Raw genomic sequence first — 18831 nt, forward strand, 5'->3', positions numbered from 1 at the left:
AACAAGTCGTAATAGAGTGGCTACAGCTTCTCTTTAGTGACCTTCAGGTGTTTGCAGTTGGATAGTCTTTCCCAGGCTTGTGGTTTTACCAAGGTAGGAATGTGATACGAGAAAGCAGCAGGGGAATTGAGGGTTATAATTATATAGTTTAAGTTACATAGAGAGGGAAGTGCAGCCATCAGTGAGAAGAAATGAAAGATGGTGAAAAGAATGTGGACTCAATGGTAGAAAGATGGGCTGGAGACTGAGAACTAGAGGGAGCAAACTGGAAAGATAGGAGTTGGTGGTAAGAGAGGGGGTGTGGAAATTGAGATTATGGAGTTGGTGCCATTATTGCAATGACAAGGTATGGGACATGACTATGGAAGGGACTGGCTGATGTAGGGTAGAGGCCAAGATTATTGAAGAGGAGCAAGTTAAGAAATTGATATGCTTGGATATGGGAGGGTCATACATGTGAACCCTACATGTACTCATTGGGTAAGATTGTCAGAACCCAAAGATAACTTGGGTTAGAAACCTAGCTCCTTTTCTACTTCCTAGCTCTTCTTAGTTTTCTTATGTGAAAAATGAAGATATTAATAGTTTCTACATTGCAGGGCTATTGTGAGGACTAAATGAATTAATACACATAAAACACTTAGAATAGAGAGTGACATATAGTAAGTGCACAATAAGCTTTTATTTTTATTTGCATATTTATGACTAACAAATCTGATAATTTTAGCTCAGAACTTTCTTCATGCAAACTCATATCTGCTCTTTTATAACAAAAATCCTTGAAGTAGTTGTCTATACTTATCTTCAGTTTTTCACCTCCCTTTTTCTCCTCTACCCTTCACAATAAAAATTTCCCCCTACCTCTCTACTAAGAATGTTTTGTTGTTGTTGTCTTGAGACAAGACCTCACTCAGTTGCCCAGGCTGGAGTGCAGTAGCAAGATCACCGCTCACTGCAGCCGTTACCTCCCCAGTTCAGGCGATCCTCCCACCTCAGCCTCCCAAGTAGCTGGGACCACAGGCACACTCCATCACACCTGGCTAATTTTTAATTTTTTTTGTAGAGATGGGTTTCTCCATGTTGCTTGGGCTGGTCTCAAACTCCTGGGCTTAAGTGATCCTCTTGCCTTGGCCTCCCAGAGTGCTAGGATTACAGGAGTGAGCTGCTGCACCTGGCCTAAAAATGCTTTTGAAGGCATCAATGACCCGATCTTCCCAAATCCACTAGTTAATTCTTAGTTTTCATCTTTGCTGCATTTGACATGGCTTTATCGTGTTTTGCTTCTGAAATTATAAAAATTTGGTTTCTGGGTCACCTCCTTCTCCTGGGTTTTCATCCTGCCTTGCTGTTTTCTCTTCTCAATCTCCTCTGCAAGATCCTCTTCCTCTCCCTGACCTCTAAAGATTGGCACAGCTTGGGGCTAAATTCTTTTCTATCTATACTAACACTCAACATGATCATTCCAGTCCCACGGTTTCATATAGCATCTGTATGCTAATGCTTCCCAAATTCATATATCTAACTGTGATGTTTTCTCCAAGTCCCAACTCATATATCTTAACTTCTTATTGAACAACCCTACTTGAATGTATAGTAGGTATCTCAAACTTAACTATCCAAAACTGATTACATTCTAGTCAGGGAAGCAGATAATAAACACATTTAAATATGAATCTCTAGGCTGGGTGCAGTGGCTCACACCTGTAATCCTAGCACTTTGGGAGGCCGAGGTGGGCAGATCACCTGAGGTCAGGAGTTCGAGACCAGCCTAGCCAACATGGTGAAACCCTGTCTCTACTAAAATACAAAAATTAGCTGGGCATGATGGCGGATGCCTGTAATCCCAGCTACTCAGGAGGCTGAAACAGGAGAATCACTTGAACCCAGGAGATGGTGGTTTCAGTGAGTGGAGATTGCGCCACTGCACTCCAGCCTGGGTGGCTGAGCAAGACTCCATTTCAAAAAAAAAAAAAAAAAAAAAGAATCTTTATTTCAGCTAGTGCAAACTGCTACAAGGAGAAATAAAGCAGAGAAAGGAAATGAGAGCTTAAGTATTCGAAGGAATTAGGAAAAGCCTCACTCAGGCCCTGCCAGGTCAGAAGGAAGGGCAGTCAGTGTGCAGAGAACAGCAAGTGCGAACACTGATCTCCATTCCACTCAAAACTCTTTCCTCAATTTAGCTAATGGTATCACTATTCACTTATTTGCCCAGGCATCAGAGTCACTCTTCATCCATCGGTTTTCCTCACCCTTCATAATCAATTCATGTAGCAATTCCTGTTGGCTCTAACTTCAGATTATATTTGGAATCCGATCATTTTTCGCTACTTTCATTGCTTTCATCAGAGTCCTACCAATCATTGCCCTTGTTCTGACTACTACTCCACAGCCTTCTACCTTGTCTTTCTGCTTTCATTCTTGCCTACAGACTTCATCTAGCAGCCAGGAGGTCTTTCAATAATATAAATCAGATCATGTTATTTCATTGCTCAAAACTGCAGTGGGGCGGGATGCGGTGGCTCACACCTGTAATCCCAGCACTTTGGGAGGCCAAGGCAGGAGGATCCCTTGAGCACAGGAGTTCGAGACTAGCCTGGGCAACACAGAAAGACCCCATCTCTTTAAAAAAAAAAACAACAAAACAACTCTCCAGTGGCTTATTTCTATCATACTTAGAATAAAATCCAAATACTTTAATTAACAAGGTACTGAATAATCTGGCTCCCTCTGAACTCAGCTACTACCTTTGATTTTTCTAAGTTTCTCCAAAGCTTTTTCTTTCAATTAGTCAAGGTCTTTGTTGCCTCAGCCTTTGCACTTGCTATTCTTTCCACATTGACTGCTCTTCCTTCTGATCTTGCATGGTCTGAGTGAGGCTGTCACTAATTCCTTCCAATACTTAAACTCTGTTTTCCCTCTTTATTTCTCTTTATAGCAGCTTGCACTAGCTGAAATACAGTTTTCTTTGTTTGTTTATTATGTGCTTCCCTGACTAGAATGTAAGCTTCATGAAAGCAGGAATCTTGTCTCTCATGATCACTGGGGGATTCCTGGTACCCTAAAACAGTGCCTGGCACATAGCAGGCATTCAGTTTGTTTGAGTGACTGAATGAATCCAAGTGCCAAATTAGATGTCTCAAATTTAGCATTCCCAGACTAAAGACACTATCATCTTCTTGCACAAAAATCTTCCAGGATTCACTATCCTAAGTGAATTGGGTCACCAAGCAGTCTCTCCCAGTAAAGGCTCAGTGAGTAATCCTTGGCCCTTTCTCTCTCTCTCTCTCTCTCCCTTGGCCACTTGAAATCTGGCTCATTGTACATAATAAACACCTCTTGAAACTTCCTTGCATCGCCATTTCTCCAAGCCACTCACCATCATCTCCACCTGGGTTTTCGACCCTCCAACCTAGCTTCCTCCTAACACATTCATTACACTGTCTCCATGTAATCTTTCTAAAATGCAAATCTTGGCCAGGCGCAGTGGCTGGCGCCTATAATCCCAGAACTTTGGGAAGCTGAGGCAGGCAGATTACTTGAGGTCAGGAGTTTGAGACCAGCCTGGCCAACATGGTGAAACCCTGTCTCTACAAAAATGCAAAAATTAGCTGAGTGTGGTGGCGCACGCCTGTAATCCCAGCTACTCATGAGGCTGAGGCAGGAGAATGGCTTGAACCAGAAGGTGGAGGTTGCAGTGAGCTGAGATTGTGCCATTGCACTCCAGCCTGGGCACAGTGAGACTGTGCCTCAAAAAATAAAAACAAACAAGAAAACAGAACAAAACAACACAATAAAATGCAAATCTCACCATGCCATTCTGTAGCTGTAAAAGTTTGAGCCTTTCAATGGCCCTGAGAGTGGTTTTTATCTTTCCTGGCAGGCAATAAGCTCTGTGTGGGCAGAACAGTACCTGGCATTCCTTGAATTAGAATGCATTGATTTGGTGAAATATTTAAGAGAAACATAAAAATCTACCCCCCTTTTTTTTCTTTTTTGGATACAGGATCTCACTATGTCACCCAGGCTAGAGTGCAGTGGAGCAGCTCACTGTGGCCTCGACCTCGTGGGCTCAAGCCATCCTCCTCCCTCAGCCTCCAGACTATGGGCCCGTGCCTAAAAATGTCTATTTGATGTAGCAACATGAGATAAATCTGGAGAAACAGGAGGGAATAGCCGTTTCAATAATTACTTTTACATTATTATAATTGAATAAATTGTTGTGTTGTAAATGATTACAGCCTGGAATTGAATAGGGGAAAACGGAAGCAGTTGTTACAATCATCATGAATTCGAAAGTGAAGATTTCTTCTCTCTCTTTTTTTTTTTTTTGGGACACAGTCTCGCTCTGTCACCTAGACTGGAGTGCAGTGGCGTGACGATCTCGGCTCACTGCAACCTCCACCTCCCGGGTTCAAGGATTCTCCTGCCTCATCCTCCCGAGTAGCTGGGACTACAGGAGCGCGCCACCACTCCCGGTTAATTTTTGTATTTTAAGTAGAGACAAGGTTTCGCCATTTTGCCTAGGTTGGTCTCACCTCGGGCGATCTGACCGCCTTGGGCCTCCCAGAGTGCTGCGGTAACAGGCGTAAGCCACCGCGCTCCGCTGAAGATTTCCTTTAAACCTTTCGTTCTACCTTATCATTTTAAAAAAAGTTTTAAAAATTATTATTTATTTTTGAGACGGAGTTTCCCTCTTGTTGCCCAGAGCTGGAGTGCAATGGCGCGATCTCGGCTCACTGCAACCTCCACCTCCCGAGTTGAAGCGATTCTCCTGCCTCAGCCTCCCGAGTAGCTGGGATTACAGACATGCGCCACCACGCCCGGCTAATTTGTTAATTTTTAGTAGAGACGAGGGTTTCTCCATGTTGGAAAGGCTGGTCTCGAACACTCGATCTTAGGGGATCCGCCCGCCTCTGCCTCCCAAAGTGCTGTGATTACAGGCGTGAGCCACCGCGCCCGACCCTCTTTCGTGCTTTCTTTTTTTTTTTTCTTTTTTAAAGGAACGGGACTTGATCTTGATTCTGCAATTACTTTCTCCCATACTCCCACGCCCGCCCCAGAACGTTAGCAGCAGGCCCTAGCGGGCCACCGTCCACAGGGTGCATCCGTCCGAAGCTCTCCCGCGACGCGAAGAGCCACCCCCTCAGCCCCCGGCGCTCCCTCCGCCTCACTTCCTCCTCCAGGCCCCGCCCCGCGCCGGTGCGCCTGCGCACGGACGAACACGTGGCTGCAGCGGGGCCAGAGCAGCAATGGCGGCGGGCGGCTGCGGTAGCGGCGACCCCCTGGCCCCGGCTGGGGTCCCTTGCGCCTTCTCCCCGCACAGCCAGGCCTACTTCGCTTTGGCCTCTACCGACGGTCACCTACGAGTATGGGAGACAGCCAACAACCGGCTGCACCAGGAGTACGTGCCTTCCGCGCACCTCAGTGGTACCTGCACCTGTCTGGCCTGGGCGCCAGCGCGGCTGCAGGCCAAGGTAAAGAGAGCGGGACAGCGCGGGGCGGGCGCCTTCCCGGGCTCGGCTTCGGTCCTCCGGGCCGGGTGGCGCGTGGCCCGGCATCGCGCATGGCTCTCGGCGGCCCGGGGCGAGAAGGCACGGAGCGCGGCGTCGGCGCGCACTGGGCCCAAGCCGCCAGCCCCGCGTGCGGCCTGTCGCGAGGGCAGTGAGGGAGGGCGCAGCTCGACTCGGCCGGTCGCGTGTCCGAGCCTTGCCGGCTGGCTCTATGCGGCCTGGGCCCCACTCTTGACGGGCAGCCATGTTCGCCGAGTCCCCTGGCCCCCCTGGGGCGGCTTGCTTCTGCCGGAGCTTGCTCATCAGAGTCCTGGTTTTTGATAGAGCCCCATCTTGGGACTATCTAACTTTCCTTTCTCACTGATCCAGCTCATCGGTTTTGCCCTGGGCAGTTGGTGTGGACTAGTCTGTACTTGCTTCCGGACCTTCCCCCTCCTGCCCCCCTTTTTGGGTGCCGGCTCACCACGTGTTCTTGTCCACATCCAGGTCGTGGGACTCTCAACTCTTAACTTTTGCCTTTCCCAGGCACCTCTGAATTCTCAGCCTTTTGAACTCGCTGCTTTTTTATTTTAACATCTGCTCGCCCCTTCCGCCCCGCTTTCAAGCCCATCACACCACTCCCCACCCACCCCAATCTGAAGTCTGTGTTAGGATGTGGAGGTAAAGTGAAGTAGTAGCTTGATTTAGTGAATGTTTCATGAGGCCAGATGAAGTTACCCTTAGATGGAAAACTGCCGAGTTAGGCAAAGCTTTTCATTGTTAGGGACCCGTGTCAGGTAAATGCCATTCACAGTTGAGTCACTCAGCTCCATCTCTCTAACTCAGCACGCACGTGGTTATTGCATTCATAGAGTAGTCAAACCGAATCACTGCAAATTGATTTGGAAGCATCAGGTATCCTGAGGTGTGTGGTGTGAGCTGTTTCAGTATGGAGAACTGCAAAAGCTCGTATTTAGGATAGATCTTACTCTCGTTGACGACCTGGGAAACCTGCTAAATTTTTGGGTTGGCAGAAGGGATACATCTAAGTTGCTATACTTTGGATATGTTCAGATATTTTTCAAATTTTACACTACGTTTTCATAGTTTATTCTGTTGATTCATAAAATAAACCTATTGGGGCTTATAAGTCAAACACAAAACTTAAAAAAATCAGTTTTTATTGTTAGAATTACAGTGCTCTGCTTATCTTTTATTTTCAAAGTTTTCTGTGTTTGTATTTAAACAGTCCTGTAAAGTGATAGTAATACTAATGCTGAGAGAAATACGGAGCAGTGGTTAGGTAGGTGCATGGACCCGAGCTAGCTATACTGTCTACATTTGATTCCAGCCTCTGCTTCATAGTGGTAATTGCGCCTCTGGTTCCTCATTTATAAAATGAGGATAATAATACCTACTTCATAGAGTGGTTGTGAAGATTAATATATTTAATAATGCAGAGAACACTTGGAATAGTTCTTGACAGGTAAGTGCTTTAAGTGTTAAGTATTATTAATGTCTGATATTTGTATGGTTAGTCCTGAAATGTTGATAAGGAAGGAACTTTCTGCCTTGTTTGGGGGGAAGAAACAAACTCTGGGAAACTAAGCAACTTGAATAAAGTAAAAAATGGAACCAGGATTAAAACTCAGGTCCTTGAGAGCCCAGTTCTTGGTTATCTGCAAAAAATAGTTAATATTAGGTTGGAAAAAATGTCACCCACTTTGCTTTTCTCTTGACTTTCAGTTGCACTGTATGCCCAAGAGAAGTTTCCTAACCTCACATTAAAAGTCATAATTTTGGAATATGTGCAACACTATGGTAAATTAGAAAAATAACTGGATTTGAGTTCATAACTAAGACTCAAAACTTGTTATGTCATATTGAGCAAGTTGTTTTAATTTTGAGGACCTCATTGACAAATGAGAGTTGAGCTACATTAAACAAATTTTTTTTTTTTAGATTTCAGCGTCGAATGACTTGACCCAAGCCTTAATAACCAATAAAGGAGTGTGGCCTCTAAAGTCAAGGTGCCCCGAACTCCTGGTCCAGTGCCCTAATTTTGTTACTCTTCGGTCTTGAGTCACAGAACTGAGAGAGCTGGAAGGAATGTAGAGACATTTCCTACTTTGAGGGTGTGTCCTCTTGGAGCATCAGTTTGACTTAAAAACCAAGGAGAGGCAGTTTTCTTGTATTAAAATAAACATGCACATATATTATGGTATAAAATTGAAAAGTCGTATGTCTTAGAAAAAAAGGCACATGTTAAGGTGCTCTCATCTTACTAAACCCTTCCTTTTATTTTACATCTTTGAGGCTTAGTATATGAGGCATGAAAAGGGTATACTCTGAACCCACTTTCCAGCATTTTGTTAAGGTCCTGGTATATGATGGCATATAGTACTCTCAAATTGGAAATAGAAGTAACATCATCCACCTTTTAGGATCCTCAGGATTAAATTAGGCAGTGTATGTGACTGGTGTAGCATGGCATAGCATGTAATAAGTGGCTTAATGTTATTATTGAATGAATCTGGACTCATTTTACCATTTAATATGGCATTTAATATGGTAAATCAGTTTGTAAGAAAAATAGTCTACCTTTGGTTTAGTAATTGTCAGTTTGCCACCCAAAGACAAAGTGTGGTGATGATAACTCATCAATGGAGAAAGATAGTGTTGGGTTTCTTGGGTAACGGGTTAAGTTTGTGGTTCACGAGTGTTTAGAACAATTAGATTCTCACCTCTTGTTGGTCACAGAATGATTACAGTACTTTACATTCATGCCACAATAGTTTTTAGAGGGTTTTCATATGTTATGTAGCTGAGCACTCCATTTGGTCTTTGGAGCCAGGGGTAAGAGGACCTTTAATGAGGACAAGAAAATAGGAAAGTGCAAAAATACAAGTGGATGGACTCTATCTAGATGGATACTATTTTTAAGAGTTCCTCAAGTTTATGTGTGTAAACTGAGGCAGAAATGTTAATTATATTCTCTACCAAAGCCACACAGTACAGTAGCTCGGCCACCTAGGAACCGATGCTGCTGTTTGTCTTCAAACTTTTGAAAGTCTTCCAACTTTTCTGCTTTTCCTTCTCTAACAGACCTGTCTGCTATTGGCTGTCATAATAAATGTGTTTATACTGCTTTGCTGTCACTGCAATTAGGATGACCCTGTACAGCTTAGTACTTGTTGAATGAAGCACATGGCATTTCAGACATTGGACAGGATATCTGAGCTGGGTGTTCGCATTACTATCCCTTAGAGATGTAGGACAGTTCACATGTCTGTCTTGAGGTCTTGCTAACAGTTAAACTTCCTAAGAAGTAAAGGTTGCAGATAGATCTGATTGGCAGAAATAGACGTTTCTATGTATTAGGACTTAATTGATTTGTTATAAATGCTGTATGTGATTTTATGTAAAAACTTACACACATACAGTGGCAGTGAGGTAGATCAAGAAACTTACATGCAGTGGCAGTGAGGTAGAGGAAGAAATGGATTAGGAGACTAATTGCAGAATGAAACTTGAAACTTGGCATACTTTTTGGTGTCTAGAGTTCAGTATTTTTCAGAGCAGATTTTGATCCATTAGTGAAGTGCATAATAAATTTAGTGGATTGTAACATTTAAAAAAAAAAAAGAATTGAAAGTATCAGTACTGCTAGCCATGAGAAACTTCTCTGTGAAACTTGTTTCTATACATGTATTTTTATGAGAGTGTAGTGACTCTGCATGTAAAACTCCTTTCTCTGGGATCTCAGTCTAAAAAGTCATTACTTTAATTACTGTACAAATTCAGACTTCACATAACCTGAATGTGCTTTTTTTCTGTCTTCATCCCATCTGTACAACTCCTTGCTTTTATAAATCATGCACATGTGCCATTCAGATTCTCCCTCAGCCTTATTGTTTCTGGATCAGATGCTGATAATGGATCAAATGCTGATAAGCTTTTCTTGTAAGACAGGTTTCAGTATTACTCATTGCTTAACTCAGTCTCTTCATGGTGGAAAAGACGCCTTAGTCTGAGAAATCACCTCCTTGGGATATTCACTCCTGGTGCCTTCAGGAATTGAGATTTTCCAGTTACAAATATATGAACTAAATTTTTTATCTTACCTTTTTATTACTTTACATATTTATCTGTATAATCTGTGCTGGGCACTTAAGAGGAAGCACCAACTGACTGACTAAGGTGTAAAAGAAGAAATACGTTTCATATTTGCCGTGTCTAATGCGGAGTATGACGTGTGTCTTAAGGGAAAGAAATTTCCGTGGAGGAGGTGGTATTTGAGGTGCGACTTAAAGCATGGATAGGATTTTCAACTAATGAAAATTGATGTGAGTAGGAAAGGTCCCCTCCCAAGTGAAGGGAAAAGCAAAAGCAAAATGGGAAAATGTGTGTATAGGGAGTGTTACTGTAAGGGCAGAATTGGAGATAAGACTGGAGAAGGTGGGTTGAAGGCAAATTGTGGATGCTTTTGAATGCCATAGAACTGTTCATATTGATTTATTCTCTGGAGAGTCATTGAAGTTTTTTGATTACAGGAATAACATGTTTAGATAATAAATGCGAACAGAAGTTTGTGATCTATAATCAGCACTAAACTCTTGGTTTCAAACATGTTTAGTATGAGTAATACTTGGAATATTAGTTTTCATTAAAATGTACGTTGGTTATATACACTTCTGGTCTGATTGATGTGTTACCTTTTTAGGTATGCTCATCCTGCTGAATAAAGACTATCCAACCTGAAAAATAAATGAGTTGTGAGTTCTTTGAGTTTAATAAACTGGAGTATTATTTAGGTTTAGACCAGTGATCCTCAAAGTTGGTCATAAATCTTGTAGATATTCTTTCTGCCTGCCCCTGCTTGCTTGTACCAAAAAATACAGAGATTTGCAGATGCAGAAATTAAGGCTTTGACTATGTTATGTTTGACATAGGCTATGTAAATTTCTAAAATTTTTTTGTGCTTTTTAATGGAAATTCAAATTGTCTATAAAGCATATGCATATTTGGGCTTATCTTTGTTTCACACATTGAGAAACTTCCATTTAGATAGTTTTGATTTGGAAAAACCAAGAGTAGAAGAAAGATTTCCTGGAATCTTTTTTGTTTTGTTTTGTTTGAGACAGAGTCTCTTGTTGCTCAGGCTGGAGTGCAGTGACAGGATCTTGGCTCACTGCAACCTCTGCCTCCCGGGTTCAAGCAATTCTCTGCCTCCCAAGTAGCTGGGATTACTGGCGCCCACCACCACACCCAGCTAATTTTTTTAGTATTTTTAGTAGAGACAGGGTTTCACCATTTTGGCCAGGCTGGTCTTGAACTCCTGACTTCGTGATCCACTTGCCTCAGCCTCCCAAAGGAGTGAGCCACCGTGCTCAGCCTTCTTGAAGTCTTTTAAAAAAGATGAATCTTTTCCTGCTGAGATGGTACTAGGTTGATGTACTTCCACTCACTTTCCTTGCCTGAAATAGGTGTTTGTATTTATAACCTTATACAGAAATTACATTTGCCCCTGAAATCATTGAAAGGTAGTCTTAGAAATTCATGTAACTGAAGCGAGTACCTAGAACACTGCTAAAGCTGAGGTTTCAATGTTTCAACAAATTAAATGAGACCATCAGACTTCTTATTCTTTGGCTTTTAATTGTAACTTCTCTTTTGTGTTTATTAATACATTTCTAAAGACTTGCAAGATGTATATTATTTTTCCTGTAAGTAGAAGGTTATCTTTTTTTGTTAGACTGCATTTTGTTAATCTAAGTGTGTCCAATGAGTCAAATTCTTTAAATGTAACATCCCCCTAGGATAACTAAAAGAAAAAAATGGGAAGTGCTTTTTTTATTTTATTTTTATTTTTATTTTTTTTGAGACCGAGTCTTGCTCTGTCTCCCAGGCTGGAGTGCAGTGGTGCAATCTTGACTCACTGTAAGCTCCGCCTCCTGGGTTCATGCCATTCTCCTGCCTCAGCCTCTGGAGTAGCTGGGACTACAGGCGCCTGCTACCACGCCCAGCTAATTTTTTGTATTTTTAGTAGAGACACGGTTTCACCGTGTTAGCCAGGATGGTCTCCATCTCCTGACCTCGTGATCTGCTCACCTCGGCCTTCCAAAGTGCTGGGATTACAGGCATGAGCCACCGTGCCCGGCTGGGAAGTGCTTTTTAACTCTGTTAATAAGCACTCATACTCTTTTGTGTTCTTGGTACTCTCCTAACAGGTCCAAGAAGCCTCAATGGTGCTCGTCTCCCTCATACTCTTTTTTTTTTTTTTTTTTTTGAGACGGAGTCTCGCTCTGTCGCCCAGGCTGGAGTGCAGTGGCCGGATCTCAGCTCACTGCAAGCTCCGCCTCCCGGGTTTACGCCATTCTCCTGCCTCAGCCTCCCGAGTAGCTGGGACTACAGGCGCCCGCCACCTCGCCCGGCTAGTTTTTTGTATTTTTAGTAGAGACGGGGTTTCACCGTGTTAGCCAGGATGGTCTCGATCTCCTGACCTCGTGATCCTCCCGTCTCGGCCTCCCACAGTGCTGGGATTACAGGCTTGAGCCACCGCGCCCGGCCCCCCTCATACTCTTTATGCACTAGTAACGTTGTGGTTGTCATTGGTTGTTTTTGAATTAAGACAGATTTTTACATGTCTTGGGCTGTGTGCGTGCCCATGTGTGCTGTAGAGCTAAGATCCTACACTATTAAGAAGAAGATGTTCTCTTCTATGGCATTGGCTTGTTTTACAGTGAAAGAATGGATTTCTCAGAACTTTATGCTAAAAACTTATAGGCTGGTGAGCTGTAATTTAAAAAAACATGGAAGAGAACTTCTGAAATCGTAATAAATATTCAGCATTATAAACTGATGTAGTGCTTTTAAGTTAGAGTCATTGTCTTTTTGTTGGGTAGACATGAGCTGTTAGCATCACTTTTGAAATAAAAGAAATCTTGTGGCATTTGCCACTTGAGTGAGACTTATGTCTCTGAAGTCATTGAATCACCGAGCCAGCCCTGGACCAGTCACTGGGGCAACTTCTTTTGTGTGTGCTCTGAGCTGCTCTGCTAGTTAAAGCTGTTTGTTGACTCAAATTGAAGTTAATGCATGTTTATAAAGGTAAAAACTTTTGAGTCCCTTTTCTCGACAACTAAGCTAGAATTTGTGGAAAAATTAGGAGGGGAAAAGGAGAGTTGGCTGCTGAGGTATGGACTTACAGATTCAGAGAGTTTTGGGTATGAATCTCTTTGGTTGGGGAGTGAAGGCTTCGCTTAGTTTGGACCTGTCAGGAGGGGTGGTCTGTTTCTGAGACGAGCACCATTGAGGCTTCTTGGACCTGTTAGGAGAGTACCAAGAACACACCAGGTTTTCCTATTTGCTGTCTTTTTTTCGTAGGGGTGGGAGACAGGGGACAGAGAATTATGAATTTCTCTTCCCATTGGAGGGATTTCTTTTTAAAGTAGTGAGAAGTAAATCACCCAATAGCTTCTCTCTTCCTGCCTTTTAAAATGTCTTTTGTTGGCTGGTGGGCATTTGTATTTGTTCATTAATGATGTTTTAGTGTTTGAAATACTAAATAAAAACATTGTTTTTCTTGTTTTCCAGGAAAGTCCCCAGAGGAAAAAAAGGAAATCAGAAGCTGTAGGAACGAGTAACCAAACTGACTTATTGGCTCTTGGCACAGCAGTTGGTAGCATTTTATTATACAGCACAGTAAAAGGAGAATTACACAGTAAATTAATAGTAAGTGTGTATATATTTTATTTAAAAGTGATGTGACAGGGAAGCTGATTACTAGAGATTATTAAAAAACACTTCAAGGTATGTGATGGATCTGTGCTGTAGGGACAGTTTTCAGTCTCATCTACGTTTAAGTAGCTGAATAGTAATATTTGGTAAAAGCTGTAATAGTTAACAGCAGTACTTAATTATGGGTCAGAGGATGAAGACTTCTTGACTAGGTTTAAAATAAGGAAGGGTTACAGGAACTCTAAGGAATCATAGATAGCAACTGTGGGAAGCAGCTCCCCAACTCTTGACCTAGGGGAATAAAGGAGGCAGTTGGAGTTACTGCTGACACTGAGATCTTTTAGGGGCAGGTGTTGTGCTGCTGTTGCTTTCTCTTGAGGAGTGGCCCCACGGGCATGGGATCCAGACCTCAAACTGAGAAGGAGGCTTCAGCTGCCTGGTGCTAGTGTCTCTGACGGAGGTGATGAGACTGGTTCTCCTAGGGTTGGAAAAATTGCATATTGGGTTCAGCTGCTGCTGTTGGGCATTACCACTGTTGGGGTGATGCAAATAAAGAGACAGGAAGGACAAGTCCCTTTTGTCTCCATCCTTGTCTCCCTCTAGCAATTCCTATTGGCAGAGCCTATGGGTCCAGCTGGGAAATCAGAAATCAGGTTTGCTGAGTCCCAGCATCACAGCAGAATATAAAGGGCGGGTTTGGCATTGGAAGACAGTAACTGAACTGGCCTAGTTGGTTCAGACAGTATCTATTGCAGTGTGTTTTTGTTCGCTGGACTTCTGTATATAGGAGTGTTTTAAGTTTTTTGTTTTAGGTAACATTTATCTATAGAAAATTTTTAACTACATAAAGTTGAAAAGGAAAAAAATTTATACCTAAGTCTCTCACTGAGAGATCTTCTTAATAATTTGTGTATTTCTTTGCTTTATACATACATTAAAAAAAATATAGTTGGCCATCTGTTCATCTAGTTTGTATCCTGATTTTTTTCATTAGGTTACAACATAACTATCTTTTATATTTGTCAAGAACTGGTTGTAGAGATTTTTAATGCCAGCCTAAAATCCCATTAAGTGGAATAGTCCATTATGTTACTTAACTTGTTGACCATTTAGGGGTTTCCAAATTTTTAAATTGTTGTAAAACAATGAATTTTTTTTTTTCTTACATGAATTGACAGAATTACTAACCGAAAATTAGTGAGCCAAAGGGATGCTATATATGTAGTATAAAAATACTTTCTGGAATAATTTTTACTAATTTATGCTTAATATCAGTGATAGGAGATAAGTACTTTATCTCAGCAGTATCATTATTCATACTGAATAGCCCATTAAAACAGCAACCATGACAACAAAGAAACAGATAATTTGGTAGATGAACATTTTAATCTGATTTTAAGTTTGCATTTAGGAATGTATTACTTGTTTTTTTATTGAATATTACAAAAATAATACTCAACCATAAATGAATTTTAAAGCATTCAGAGATCCATCTCAAGAAGGCATCCTTCCCTATATTCTTCCCCACTCCAAGTTGAGTGTGGTCCTCAGGTGAGCTCGTACATCTACTATAGGTAGGAGGCTGTCCTTTAATTTGATAGGTTTTTTGTGGTCAGCAGGTACCTAGCATCTTGTGCAGTGTGGTAGCCGCTCAGCTGCTGTGGCTGCTGGAGCTTAGAAGACTTATTTTTTAAAGACAGAGTCTCACTCTGTCGCCCAGGCTAGAGTACAGTGGTGCGATCTCAGCTCACTGCAACCTCTGCCTCCTGGGTTCAAGCGATTTTCATGCCTCAGCCTCCTGAGTAGGTGGGATTACAGATGTGTACCGCCACTGCCGGCTAATTTTTGTATTTTTAGTAGAGATGGGGTTTTGTCATGTTGGCCGTGCTGGTCTCGAACTCCTGGCCTCGTGTGGTCTGCCTGCCTTGGCCTCCCAAAGTGCTGGGGTTACAGGCATGAGCCTCTGTACCCAGCCTAGAACTCCTTTTTATATCATTTCAGTACCTTACAAGATTGTAAATACATCTTTGACAGGGATGAATTTATCAAAAAGGAGTCAAGAGGGTCAGGGTGAGGGGTGCTGGGATGGTATGGTAAAGTGGAAAAGGACCAGGCTTTGGAGCTAGCCTGTCCTGAGGTTGAATCCTACTCGTTGTGTGTTCATGTGTGAATAATTTAACTTCTCATTCCACTTAATACCCATTCCTTAAGTGGGTATTAACAACCTACCTTGCATGATTTTATGAAGACTTAGATGTAATAATATATTGAAAGTGTCTGGCTTGTAAGTGGTATTTAGTAAATATTTGTTGAATGAGTAAGTGAACAAGTGAGTGAACACATTGCTAAATTGCTTTCCAAAAGGGTATGCTAGTTGACACTGCCGCTGGCAATAAGTAGTATGTAACCTCACCAGCATGGGCATCATAAGGCTAAACACATTGCTACAGGAACAGACTAAAAATGCCACTTTGTTTTGGTTTGTATTTCTTTGATTACTAACAAGGTTGAATATTTTGGTATATTTTCTAACTGAATTCTTTCTATGGCACGTATCCGTTCATGTCTTTTAGTTATTTGCGTGTAATAAGAATTAGCTCAGAGGCCGGGCGCGGTGGCTCAAGCCTGTAATCCGGCACTTTGGGAGGCCGAGACGGGCGGATCACGAGGTCAGGAGATCGAGACCATCCTGGCTAACACGGTGAAACCCTGTCTCTACTAAAAAATACAAAAAAACTAGCCGGGCGAGGTGGCGGGCGCCTGTAGTCCCAGCTACTCGGGAGGCTGAGGCAGGAGAATGGCATAAACCCGGGAGTCGGAGCTTGCAGTGAGCTGAGATCCGGCCACTGTACTCCAGCCTGGGCGACAGAGTGAGACTCTGTCTCAAAAAAAAAAAAAAAAAAAAAAAAAAAAAAAAAAAAAGTTCTTTGAGTACACAGCTGATAGGAAGGAAAGTAACTGAATGTAACATTTTAAAATGTTTTTCTTTTGAAGTGGTAACAATGTTATTTGGAAGTAGCTTTAGTAATTTTGAGTAATCACTTTTATTCTTAGCTGTGTACATAGTAATGTTTCATTGTATATGTATTTACTTTATTCATGCAAGATTTTAATACATAAAGCTAAAAATGGTACAAAAGTAAAGTAACTGTAGGAGAGATGTCACAAGGTAGCATGTGACTATTTGTCAGATGAGTTACAACAGTCTTGGGAAGGTCTGGAGGAGAAGGGTTTTCATTTGGACCTTCTGGGATAGGTAAGATTTGGATAGAGAAGGGTGGAGAATCGTTTCAAGGGTGGAGAAAGGAAGTTGGGGAGATGGCAAGAGCAAATGCAGGGAGACCAGAATGTAAAAGATTGACTTGGCACAGAGTAACCTAATTTAGAGGAGAGGCATACTAGGGGGTAATGGATAATGGATAAATGTGACTTTAGGTAGAAAGAATGAAATGCTTGCAGTGTGGGTGATTTAGTACCTCATTCTGCTAAGCGAGTTAGTCCTGGAATGTTTGTGAGATGAGAAACATGAATGAGCTCTTCTCAGTTAGTTTCTATTTCTACGTGCTTCTTAGTGAGTGGGCATCTTGCTGTGCTGTAAATGTGTAAGTATTGTTTCTATGCTATGGCCCCATAGTACAAGTAAGCATTTAGTGTTTACCTGAAGTAACAGTGACTTTTGTTTTGAGACATAGCTTTGGTACTTTTTTTATAGGAGATTTTTAAAGAATATTTTTGAGTATACTTGATTTTTACCTTAAATGTTGACTTGGGGTGTGAAAGTAGTTTGTTTGTTTATTTATTTATTTATTTATTTATTTTTTTGAGATGGAGTCTTGCTCTGTCACCCAGGCTGGAGTGCAGTGGCCAGATCTCGGCTCACTGCGAGCTCCGCCTCCCGGGTTTACGCCATTCTCCTGCCTCAGCCTCCCGAGTAGCTGGGACTGCAGGCGCCCGCCACCTCGCCTGGCTAGTTTTTTGTATTTTTTAGTAGAGACGGAGTTTCACTGTGTTAACCAGGATGGTCTCGATCTCCTGACCTCATGATCCGCCCGTATCGGCCTCCCAAAGTGCTGGGATTACAGGCTTGAGCCACCGTGCCCGGCCAGTTTATTTATTTTTAAACAGAGAAGAAGGAAAGTTAACATTTTGGAGTTCTAGCTGTGTATCCCTCTTTTTTTTTTTTTTTTTTGGATATGGAGTTTCGCTGTTGTCACCCAGGCTGGAGGCAATGGCGCGATCTTGGCTCACTGCAACCTCTGCCTCCCGGGTTCAAGTGATTCTCCTGCCTCAGCCTCTCAAGTAGCTGGGATTACAGGCATGCGCTACCATACCCAGCTAATTTTGTTTTTTTTTTTTTAGTAGAGACGGGAGTTTCACCATGTTGGTCAGGCTGGTCTTGAACTCCTGACCTCAGGTGATCCACTTGCCTCAGCCTCCCAAAGTGCTGGGATTACAAGTGTGAGCCCCACCACACCCAAACTGTTTATCTCATTTTTGATATTGGAAAACTAAAATGGATAAAGGTTAAAGCTTTTAGTTAAGGCCTAACATTTTAGTTAATTATTTGGTAATGACTCTAGGGTTCATATTATCATAACATATAAGACAAGTTTTATTTTCTTATTGAATTTTTTTTTTTTTGTATACCATAAATATCTTCATTTTTATTTGTCAGTTAAAAAAAAGAGACGGGCGCAGTGGCTCACGCCTGTAATCCCAGCACTTTGGGAGGCCGAGGCGGGCGGATCAGAAGGTCAGGAGATCGAGACCATGGTGAAACCCCGTCTCTACTAAAAATACAAAAAATTAGCAGGGTGCGGTGGCGGGCGCCTGTAGTCCCAGCTACTCAGGAGGCTGAGGCAGGAGAATGGCGTGAACCTGGGAGGCGGAGCTTGCAGTGAGTGGAGATCGCGCCACTGCACTCCAGCCTGGGGGACAGAGCGAGACTCCGTCTCAAAAAAAAAAAAAAAAAAAAAAAAGAGTTGACTCCTACCTCTACAGATTATTAACTGCATCTCTAACACGGTTGCCTCTATTTGCCTTTCACATCCTCTGCCAGTGACTGGCCTCAGATCACCAGTGGAACCTTTTAAAAAACTACGCGATTGGCTCTATCTAGTTCTACTGATCTAAAATATCCACGTATGGGCCAGGGACACTGGCTTATGCCTGTAATCCCAGCATCTTGGGAGGGTGGGGAAGGAGGATCACTTGAGCCCAGGAGTTTGAGACCAGCCTTAAATTTTTGTTTTTAATCTACAGAGTGGTGGACATGACAACAGAGTCAACTGCATACAGTGGCATCAAGACAGTGACTGTTTATTTAGTTGTTCAGATGATAAGCATATTGTGGAATGGAACGTACAGGCATGCAAAGTAAAGTGGTGAGTAACATTCATGGTATCAGGAGATGCAGTAGAGGTGGATAAATGCTGGACTTATGGGGAATGCAGACATTAATAAGGTTATAGGTTCCATTTTCAAAGAACCTTTAATCAAATCGAGCATGCAAGATTTTAATACATAAAATACTAAAATACATAAAATACGTAAAAGCTAAAAATGGTACAAAAGTAAAGCAACTGTATGAGAGATGTCACAA

The 18831-nt window shown here is 42.3% G+C and overlaps 1 protein-coding gene across 1 annotated transcript in view; it reads left to right on the top strand.

Moving 5' to 3' along the window:
* The first annotated feature begins 5212 nt into the window (after positions 1-5212).
* The window catches only part of WDR43 (WD repeat domain 43), a 56676-nt gene continuing 43057 nt past the window's right edge, over positions 5213-18831 (top strand). Inside the window, exons 1-3 of the mRNA XM_007971063.3 lie at positions 5213-5474; positions 13086-13223; positions 18492-18613. Coding sequence (XP_007969254.3) covers positions 5250-5474; positions 13086-13223; positions 18492-18613 — 485 coding nt within the window. The 5' untranslated portion in view covers positions 5213-5249. The remainder of the gene's footprint in view (positions 5475-13085; positions 13224-18491; positions 18614-18831) is intronic.

This window comes from Chlorocebus sabaeus, chromosome 14 (assembly GCF_047675955.1).
Source record: "Chlorocebus sabaeus isolate Y175 chromosome 14, mChlSab1.0.hap1, whole genome shotgun sequence".
Taxonomy (NCBI): domain Eukaryota; kingdom Metazoa; phylum Chordata; class Mammalia; order Primates; family Cercopithecidae; genus Chlorocebus; species Chlorocebus sabaeus.